The following is an 11,391-nucleotide window of genomic DNA, read 5'->3' on the forward strand; positions in this document are numbered from 1 at the left end:
TAATAGACAATTTAAATAGGTAGGCACTGGTGTCAACAAGCTTAGAGCGAGTTTATGTGATCGCTCTAAGCATGTTGACACCAGTGCCTACCTATTTAAATTGTCTATTACAGCACCGAGGATGGTCACTAAGGGACCGAAAATCGATTTTGCGGTTAATAAAACAAAAAAATACGAGCAATGCTGTCCCTCCTTTCTAGTATATCCATTATCTGGTCGTGGTGCACAGGACACTCCATGGAGTCGCCAATCAATAAGTATCCAGGTTTATTATCACCCACCCTGCAACTGATGGGTACATCTCAGAGCGTTTACTGTACAATAAATATCTGCTTAAAACAAACTAATTAATTTTCCTAATTTCTTACACCTTCATCCCTGTAATATTACACTTGTCGCCATGGCCTAGACCAATCGGACGTGACCGTTTGCAAAGCATTAGGCGATGATCTCAGGCAAGACAGCGTCTGCGAAAGACGACCTGTTCTGCTCATGCAAGTGACCGGTGTTTGTGGTTACCAAAGTCTTAATTTTCAACATATTCAAGTGCAGAAGACTAACCGCTACTTACTACGTATGACAAAGCACAGACAATAAACAAAAGCAATAGAATTTTCGTGGAGCGACCTTTCACATTACCCTATTAGAACATCTCAGCAGGAATATGACAACTATTACAAAGTAATCCTGCGCAGCCCAATCCCTTAACACGCTGCGATTACAGTACTCAGAAACTCTCACAGCCAAACCATTGTCTACAGCATAATCTACATAAGACCGGGAAAAGGCTGAACAGTGAAAGAACTTACTGTTTTATATCAATGAGCTGTATGACGCCATTGAGAGGGTCGTATCAAGGTCTACATCGATTTTTAAGTGCTTTATCTCAGCAGATAAAGAATCCGACTCAGAGGTTTTTTTCAAGTACAGGGATTACCCCCAACTGAGATAGAGCACTCGTCCTTGGGTCTCTTACAGTATATATAGGCCGGGGTCCGAGAGGGCTGCACCACCGCTTCCTCCATGCAGCGCCTCGCTCTCTTCTTGGTGTGCCTCTTGGGTTGCGCCCTCGCCGCGCCCTCGCCGGCCAGGCTGTGGAGCCGGGGTAACGGACGCATCATTGGAGGCTCCAACGCCAACATTGCCGACTACCCGTGGCAGCTGTCCTTCCAGTATGGCGGTTCGCACATTTGTGGAGCGTCCATCATCAGCTCCAGCTGGGCGCTGACGGCCTCTCACTGTGTTGACGGTATGAGCCTCCTTCTGATGACTTTCCGAGCGGGGTCTTCAATTCGTGGAAGCGGTGGTACCGTCCTGAGGGCCTCCTCTGGTTACATGCACGCGTCGTACAACAGCCGCACTATAGACTACGATATCGCAGTCATACAGGTGAGTCTCAGTGGCTGAAAGTATGGGTCACCAAATCAGTTCACAGTTTTTAGTCTGTTCTCATCAAACATATGTCGCATTTTCTTGTGGATGTTTGTAAAATATATAAATGAACTGTCCGTGTCTTGAGCTGAATTCATAGCTGTGCAATACAGAATAACACAGCAAGCATGAATGTTCTATGTGGCCTCGATATTAATGAAGCATTTTCGACAGTGTGTGCCTCTAATAAGCATTGACGTTGTAATTTTCGTCCTGGACTTAGATTTATGCTTCACCAATGTGTCTGACCGGTTTTACGTAAGTCACATAGGGGATTACACTGAGAGTAGAGTACGAATTTCTGTAATGTTCTGCCAATTTTATTATTAATGGTAAAATCACAAAACAATAAATACCTCTGGCAAATGTACGTATAATCAGATTCGATGTCGACAAGGACAGTTTGTTTTGTGTTCGAAACATGAACAGTTATAGGTGCTTCTATGTTCTACTAGCTGTGGTATGTCAGGTATGACCAAATTTACGAGTTGAACATACATGGTACATACCAACCGGCCAATGGGTCATACAAAATGTCTTGCTTTACTGAAAATATGAACTTTTCCAGGTTCCTATATAAAACATGCGTTTTATGCTATTTTTTCTCAATTGCCGAAGATACAAAAACGCCACGTGCAATTGGAGAAAGAAGATGATCTTCGAGCTGTAAAGGAACAGGGGAGAAAGTATTGGCCCAACCCAAATATAAAGAACATAGAGAGAGGAATAAATATTCCCTGAAGAACAATATGAAATGCTAACAATGCAATGCAATTAAAACACATTTCATAACCTAAGATGATACTCGAAATCTACTGGAAAATGGTTTGTAGGACTTCTCCCACCGAGAGGCGCGATTAATTAATTTAAAGTGGGCTATTGAATCTCCGACCAGTATCGCGATGTTAAAATCCAATCTTGTGTAGTACAAAATTATTTTATTTATTCATCCATATATGGTAGGGCCAGACACTGTCACGTCATCTTTGAACAGAATGGTCCAATCTAAGATGTCGAAACCTAATCTGAAATTTTTCACGCAGGGACAATACACCAAAAGAAATACATTGTCAAAATTTTAGGTGCTAAGACACATTTCAAGTATTTTTTTGAGAAAAAGAAATATTTAAGTAACGGATTTATTCCGCATGAAAAACAGCGGTTTTGTAGAGACCTTCCGGCCTAGAGCTCGAATCGATGAATAAGCAGACGGAGACGTGACAAGGGAATTTAACTCCGTGTACTGGGAAGTCAAAAACTTACACACGTCAATTTTAAGCACTTAAACCATACCAACAAGGTCACAAATCATCAATTTTTGAATAATCTGGGTTTCTATTGACAGCTAAACTGTTGTAGGTATAATCGTATCAAAACTGACCAGAAAACTAGAAAAATCAAGGCAGTGTTCATATGGTTCAAATGTCTCTGAGCACTATTGGACTTAACATCTGAGGTCATCATTCCCCAAGAACTTAGAACTACTTAAATCTAACTAACCTAAAGACATCACACACATCCATGCCCGAGGCAGGATTCGAACCTGCGACCGTAGTGGTCGCGCGGTTCCATACTGAAGAGCCTAGAACAGCTTGGCCATAGCGGCCGGAGGCAGTGTATGATTACAGACAACATGAATCAATTGAGACTTAAGTTTGAAGACCCCCTGTAGCACATTTTTTAGTTAATTTATGAATAATTTGTATTTTAGTACAATGAAACAGTACGTTTTTCTTCCCTGTAGTCGTCACAAAAATGAGGTGTCTGTAGGATGACGAAAACAACCATTTCTCCTACACCCGGTAAAAGTGAAACTAATGCATTCAGGCACATCACAGTAATTACTAGATTCATTTGGTCAGAAATCAGAGGGATTATGAAGTTGCCGTGGCCGTTGTTCCGCAGTTAAGCTGGGTGTCAGACTAATTCATAAAACAGGGTAACGCAAACAACAGTTTACATATTACTGAATTTTGATAATACTGCTCCACTAATAAAACTGAAACGTTATATATTCCGAGGATTTCCTAAAAATGTTTTACATTGTTGAAGACATTCTTTGTAGACAGGGCTGAGGCACCGTTAGTTTGGTTGGAATCCGCACCTCATTAACAGCCGTTTCTTCATGCTCTGAAATACAGTGGGGTCGTTAAAGTTCACATCAAGAGATCAAGAGTAAAATAAAAGCAATTAATAATTTTCCGCAGCTGGTAAGAGACATTTCAGGTGTAACATTGAACATTATTCTCTCCCAAATTTCGAGATCGATTACAAGATTTTGGCAGTTAAATTGTGCTTTCTAAACTTTTGGTCCTAATTATACCTTGAGGATCCTTAAGACAGATATAAATGCGCGGAAACAGTATTGCTATTGTGGTATACGAATTTGTTAACCCGTTCATCGATTGCACAGTCGACTTTGTCTTTTTCTCACTCGCATTGATTAAGCACAGTTCGCATACAATCCTTACACGAAACCTTAATAGCTTAATACACAGCGTTTTAGGGGTAACAAGAAGCTTCGTCTTCACGTCAGCTATCAATTTCTCTTTAGTGTTATCTACTAATCAAATCTCCTCTACACATTTACCTGAAGTAAACTTCGTAATTATGTGACTTCCTCTCCCGTATAATTTCCTGAAACTGTTTAACCAGGTCAAAATAGCCTGGAAATCAATACTGCCATCTCACTTGCAATTCAGCGAGCTCAGTCTCATACATTTCCCTCAGTAACGGAGTACTGACTCATTCGGATTGTTCTAAGTCTTCCGAATAGTATACCTTTCACACTTTCGCGATTTTCATCGCCGCATATTTCTACTTCGTGTAAATCTTTCTTCTGTTGATACAATTCACGTTCAGATTCTACGAAATGAAACGTACTCAGCACACTGCTTAAATTTAAGCGTATTCTCCATTCTTTGTTTTCCAAAAAAACGTTACAGCTTTCGTTTTTCACTGAAAGGTAACATTCCGTAAATATTTCTTTGGCCTAGGAAGGTACTGTTTCTTGTTCTGGACTTTGATTAATACAGTAATCGTCGTTCGAACTGCAGTTCACGGAATCGTCAGAGTTATTTCCTATTTCTTCTTATGTTTCCACAATTTGCAGAGAAATGTTGGCATCATTCGAATGAATGTTAAAGAAATTAACTGATAAATAACATATACGTGGATCTTCAGGAGAATTAGAGGACTTCGACTGCATACCACATTCTTATTTCTCGTTTGAGTCCACAAGTGTGAAACCATGAAACCTGTCAGCAGGCGCAGACAAACAACACACAATGGAAATCAGTTGTTTTATCTCCCATTTTAATACTCAGTGATAACACAAAAGCAACTGCCAAATATTATGGATATGAAATGTGTTGAAAATTAAAGCGAACAGCAGCAATTGTGTCAGAGAAACTCTCAATGGAAACTGCAATTCGCTTATCAAATTACAATCGTGTTGCACCGTGTTATCTGTTTACTGAAGTGTCATCAACCAATGGCGTATGCCAGCCGTATTTCACATGCATAGTCTGCTGCACTTTCGCTAGAGACGTACATTTCCCCAACTACCTCGAGAGCTACAATTTTTTGCAGTTTTAAGTTTTTTTATGCAGTTTTCAGTTTTTTTTAAAGTACTGCCGGTTTTAGCAGCTAAAAATTTTGAAACTGTGTTTCTTTTGATGAATTCTTCCTGTATAAAATAATTCACAGCAAGTTTCGACGTGAGCAGTTGCCTTGTTAGGTGGAAAGTCTGCCGTCGAGTGGCGCACAAATGATGTCAGACCCTTTCACTGATTGGCCCGACCAAGTACTATACATGACCATTACCCTCTGCCAGGCCCTTAAATGTAATTTGCAGAGTATCCATGTAGATGTAGAAATCGACACATATTCTGAAATAGACAGCACAATACTTACTCCATTCTCAGTTCTCCAATCAGACGGAAACATAAACAGCATCGAATATTGCACAAGATACTTGTATAAAGTTCCTAAAGAAGTGCCAGAATGTTTCAAAAACGCTAAGGTGAGATGAAAAGAAACAACATAATAGTTCACAGCAGAGCACTAACGTCGAACCGACTTCCTTCAGCAACGTAATCTACGATGTTAAACATTACGCTACGTAAATTCGCATGATTTCCGTCTTTTGTCTTGGCTACCTCTTGATGGCTTATGCGCTGACGCATCATTAAACTGCCATATAACGATAAGCGTGAAATGTCAGTGACAAATCTTCAGCGCGTTGTTACTTTGAATCGGCAGACTAGAACTTATACAGCAAAACAGCTAAATAAACCGAAATAAATATGGTGTTGCAGCACCGAATCTCTTTTGTTTGTAGCAGATGAATATTGCGAGTTTAACGTCTTCAGTGACATAGGGCTACAAACTTTTTTTCTAGTGGCTACCAACCTTTACAATCGATCCAATAATTATTGCAGTACTGTTACTATAGCCATTGAAAAAAGATCTTTCGAACAGTAGGCATCTTTGTAGTGAATTGAGTGAAAGCAACTCTAGATTCATCACATGCATTGTCTAGCTCTGTTTGAAGGGAATATTCAACAGATAGGCTATAAATGTCCTCGTGGAGGCTCAGAAGGAAGCACAAACCATTGGGAGAGCGCCTGCACTGTGCAAGGGAGGGGGTGCTGCGAATGTTCCTCTACACCGCTCCTCTAGCTGCCGCAGGTGCGATTTACAGCACGACTCCTCCGCTCTCCTCCTGGAGTACAGAAAAGAGTAGTTTTATGTCTCACACGTTGAAAACATTTCCTCTATATTGGCACGTTCGCCCTTTCTTTCAAAACCTACACAATTCCACCGTAGAATATATATTAGAGATGAGTTGGGAGTAACTGTCACCAAAATTTTCTTTCATATTTTCCAGGTGTCCGGATCTCTTTTGGGCACGAACGCTCAGGCCGTCAGCCTGCCCTCTGACGGCTACGACCCGCCAGGTGGTCTCGCAGTGACGGTGACTGGTTGGGGAACCACGTACACGGACGGGCCCGCAGCCAGCACCCTGCAGAAGGTCGACATCGGCATCGTGGACCGCAACACCTGCAGGAGCATCTTCGCCAACATCAACACGGTGACCGCCCGCATGGTGTGCGCCGGCCAGGCCGGCTTGAGCGTCTGCAACGGAGACTCCGGCGGTCCGCTGGTCAACGGAAACACCCAGGTGGGCATCGTCTCCTGGGGGAATTCACAGTGCGAGGCTGCCCCCGGTGTCTACGCCAACGTCGGCAATCTGCGCTCCTGGATCCGATCTGCAGCTGGAGTCTAAACTCTCCTGGCTCTCAGCTGTTCTCGGCTCACTGAACGTTTCGACAATAACATTCCAGTTGCTCTAAAGACTGTATTTATTATAATAAAGAATTGTGCTGGAATTGCAGCATTCATACTTGTAGCATTTTCCTTCATTATTAAGCTCGTTGTCAAGGACAATGAAAATCACACATTTCCTTAAGCGAGGGACGTATGTGAAGACGTAATACTTTGAAAAAAAGCTTTACAAAGTCCAAAGTTTTCAAGGAAACATAACTACATTTCGCACATTTCTTGAGAAATGTTATACGTATACACACAAACGTGTGTCATGCTTACTGAAGTTATACGTTTCTAATCATAAACAACTGAATTTTTTTCAACAACGTGAGTCCAAATGCTCCTTTTTCGAAAAATCTGTGAGAACGAAATTCATATATTTTCTTACAAAGTTTGATATACCATTATTACAAATGTCTGTGTAACATACACTACCTGCCATTAAAATTTCTACACCGCGAAGACGACGTGCTACAGACGCGAAATTTAACCGACAGGAAGAAGATGTTGTGATAGGCAAATGATTAGATTTTCAGACCATCCACACAAGGTTGGCGTCGGTGGCGACACCTACAACGTGCTGACATGAGGAAAGTTTCCGACGGATTTCTGATACACAAACAGCAGTTGCCTGGTGAAACGTTGTTGTGATGCCTCGTGTAAGGAGGAGAAATGCGTACCATCACGTTTCCGACTTTGATAAAGGTCGGATTGTAGCCTATCGCGATTGCGATTTATCGTATCGCGACATTGCTGCTCGCGTTGGTCGAGATCCAATGACTGTTAGCAGTATATGGAATCGGTGGTTCAGGAGGGTAATACGGAACGTCGTGCTGGATCCCAACGACCTCGTATCACTAGCAGTCGAGATGACAGGCATCTTATTCGCATGGCTGTAACGGATCGTGCAGCCACGTCTCGATCCCTTAGTCAACAGATGGGGAGGTTTGCAAGACATCAACGATCTGCACGAACAGTTCGACGACGTTTGCAGCAGCATGGACTATCAGCTCGGAGACCATGGCTGCGGTTACCCTTGACGTTGCATCACAGACAGGAGCACTTGCGATGGTGAAATCAACGACGAACCTGGGTGCACGAATGGCAAAACATCATTTTTTCGGATGAGTCCAGGTTCTGTTTACAGCATCGTGATGGTCGCATCCGTGTCTGGCAACATCGCGGTGAACGCACATTGGAAGCGTGCATTCGTAATCGTCATACTGGCGTATCACCCGGCTGGTGGTTTGGGGTGCCATTGATTACACGTCTCGGTCAGCTCTTGTTTGCATTGACGGCACTTTGAACAGTGGACGTTACATTTCAGATGTGTTACGACCCATGGCTCTACCCTTCGTTCGATCGCTGCGAAACCCTACATTTCGGCAGAATAATGCACGACCGCATGTTGCAGGTCCCGTACGGGCCATTCTGGATACAGAAAATGTTCGACTGCTGCCCTGGGCAGCACATTCTCCAGATCTCTCACGAATTGAAAACGTCTGGCCAATGGTGGCCGAGCAACTGGCTCGTCACAATACGCCGGTCACTACTCTTGATGAACTGTGGTATCGTGTTGAAGCTGAATGGACAGCTGTACCAGTACACGCCATCCAAGCTCTGTTTGACTCAATGCCCAGGCGTACAAGGCCGTTATTACGGCCAGAGGTGGTTGTTCTGGTTACTGATTTCTCAAGATCTATGCACCCAAATTGCGTGAAAATGTAATCACAGGTCAGTTCTAGTATAATATATTTGTCCAATGAATCATCTGCATTTCTTCTTGGTGTAGCAATTTTAATGGCCAGTAGTGTAATATAGATATCTCCTTCTGTTAGATTTTTACGGCTCTTCAAATTTCTATGAGAAATGTACTAATTAGTAGGTCTTTCCTCTTACATGAATGCCTGACTATTGTAGTAAATGAAAATTCCTTTCACAGAATGTTTCACTATAGCACTGAATAATGGCATTCCATACTTAAGTAATATAATGTCTTTGGTTTGTGAGAATAAGATACGTAGAGCCGCAAAAACGTAAGTTACAGGAAACCCGAATCAGAGATTTGACGGTTTGTATTAGTCCTTACTTTATCTGGGTGAACTAGAGCAATACATACACTTTCTGCTCTTCATTCTGAAGCAATCTTTTCTTTGCTTGCCCTCTTATTTTTACCTGAGTTTCAAACAATGATGTCAGCTGCATCAATTCTGCTGTTACCAAACTCTTTCAGTATCAACCATGTGAAAGCTTCTAAATCAAATCCTGGCCTCTGTACAGTCCTTAGTCTGCCAGGGTTAGCACACTTACGGACTAAAGAAGCATCAAACGCCGCAACTTCGCCTAGAGTTGTTGAATCAAATGTATCCTTCGGACATGGTTTTCCTGTCAGTGAGCTGTATTTTGGATTTTGAATTTTTCCATGCACACACATTAGTAAAAGTTCTGGTGTTCCTAAGCACAAAAATATTCCTCAAATTCTGGCTGCATGAAACTGGAAGAAACGCCACTGGGTTAAATACTATGATGAAACACAGAGCAACGAAGGGATTTGGCTTTCTGAAAGCCTCTGTTAATTGTAATTTTTATCTTACTTAGATTAGGAAATGAGACGTTTAAAGTAGTAAATGAGTTTTGATATTAGGGGAGCAAAATAACTGATGATGGTCGAAGTAGAGAGGATATAAAATGTAGGCTGGCAATGGAAAGGAAAGCATTTCTGAAGAAGAGAGATTTGTTAACATCGAGTATAGATTTAAGTGTCAGGAAGTCTTTTCTGAAAGTATTTGTATGGAGTGTAGCCAAGTATGGAAGTGAAACGTAGACAATAAATAGTTTAGACAAAAAGAGAATAGAAGCTTTCGAAACATGGTGCTACAGAAGAATGCTGAAGATTAGATGGGTAGATCATATAACTAATGAGGAGATATTGGATAGAATTAGGGAGAAGAGAAATTTGTGGCACAACTTGACTAGAAGAAAAGATCGGTTGGTAGGACATATTCTGAGGCATCAGGGGTCACCAATTTAGTATTGGAGGGCAGCGCGGAGGGTAAAAATTGAAGAGGGGGACCAAGGGATAAATACACTAAACAAATTCAAAAGGATGTAGGTTGCAGTACGTACTGGGAGATGAAGAGGCTTGCACAGGATATAGTAGCATGGAGAGCTGCATCAAACCAGTCCTCGGACTGAAGACCACAACAACATCTTACTTCGAAGTTGAATTGGAACGTAATATGCAGGAATTGAGATCCCAACACCACATAGTAAATGGAAGTCCAATAAAAATTTTTCAAAATTTTAGTCGGTTTGCCATATGATTCCTTTTAATATCGTTATCTGAGTTTGCCTCGGTGTTGACGGGAACATAATATTGGAAATACCACCTTCAAAACAAATAATCTGATCCGCGAAAATAAAATTGCATCTGTACATGTTTTTTCTACTCAGATATCCACATACAAATTGCCATGACAGCGTACTGCGTAGCACTGTCACTTCCAAACATTCCTGTTCGAGTCGCGAATAGTTCGTGGGATGAATGATTAGCGATATGCTTCCATATGGGGTGAAATACCTGTAACTTTGTCTTCTTGGTCTTTTTGGTAGATGTGCGCGTGAGTAAGAGATGAGAAAGCAATACACATTGACAAAAAAAAAAAAAAAAAAACACCACACCAAGAAGGAGTTGTGCGACAAATACGAAAGTTTACAGAATGTAATTTTCACTCTGCAGCGGAGTGTGCGCTGATTTTGAAACTTACTGGCAGGTTCAAACTGTGTGCCGGACCGAGACTTCAACTCGGGACCTATGTCTTTCGCGGGCAAGTGCTCTACCAACTGAGCTACCCAAGCACGACTTAGAGTTCGAGTCTCAGTCCGGCACACAGTTTTAATCTGCCAGGAAGTTTCATATACGAAAGTAGGTATGTGGGTTTCTACATCTGAAAGATGATGTCTCTTCAGACTTCGCGCCAGAAGCATAAGAGTGGCGATAGTAGGGCCTCTATGAGGATACATATTAGATTTTCTTCAAAAATACACGTCGCTAGTTGATGTTAGTCAAGAATGTCTTTAAGGTGGCAGAGACGCAATTACCAACACGTCAGTGTGGTTGAACGAGGTCGTGTAACAGGGCTGCGAGAAGCCGGATGCTTCTTCTGTGATATTACAGAAAGTCTTGGAAGGTATATAGCCATTGTACATGATTGTTGGCAGAGGTGTTCACGAGAATGTATTATCGCAAGAAGACCAGACTCCGACAGCCACGTGGCACTTCCGAGAGGGAAGGCCGTAGCGTTTCGCGTGTGGCTCTGGCGCATTGTATGGCATCTGAAGCACTATTTGAGCAATAATTGGCACCACAGTGGCACAACGAACTGTTACACATCGGTTACATCAAGGAGAGCTCCGTGCCAGACGCCCTGTAGCGTGCATTTCATTTACCGTGGACAACCGCCATTTGCGACTTCAATGATGTCAAGCGAGAGCTCAGGGGAGGGCAGGGTGGAGATCCGTTGTGTCTTCTGATGAGAGCTGGCTCTTCCTCGGTCCTAGCGGTGGCTGTGTGTTGGTTATGAGGAGGGCAGTTGAGGGCCTACAACCAATTTGTCTGCAATGCTAGAC

The 11,391-nt window shown here is 42.3% G+C and overlaps 1 protein-coding gene across 1 annotated transcript; it reads left to right on the forward strand.

The window, feature by feature from the left end:
- Positions 1-1,023: 1,023 nt before the first annotated feature.
- Positions 1,024-6,721, forward strand: LOC126419577 (trypsin delta-like). Its single transcript, XM_050086764.1, has 2 exons — positions 1,024-1,389; positions 6,323-6,721. Exons 1-2 carry the CDS (start codon positions 1,024-1,026, stop codon positions 6,719-6,721), a joined length of 765 nt encoding a protein of 254 aa, XP_049942721.1.
- The last annotated feature ends 4,670 nt before the right edge of the window (positions 6,722-11,391 follow it).

The sequence above is a fragment of the Schistocerca serialis genome, chromosome 9 (assembly GCF_023864345.2).
Source record: "Schistocerca serialis cubense isolate TAMUIC-IGC-003099 chromosome 9, iqSchSeri2.2, whole genome shotgun sequence".
Classification (NCBI taxonomy): Eukaryota; Metazoa; Arthropoda; class Insecta; order Orthoptera; family Acrididae; genus Schistocerca; species Schistocerca serialis.

Coding starts and splice junctions, on each gene's coding strand:
- LOC126419577 (XM_050086764.1), top strand. CDS start 1,024: ATGCAGCGCCTCGCTCTCTTCTTGGTGTGCCTCTTGGGTTGCGCCCTC. Junction 1,390..6,322: donor ACGATATCGCAGTCATACAG/GTGAGTCTCAGT, acceptor CATATTTTCCAG/GTGTCCGGATCTCTTTTGGG.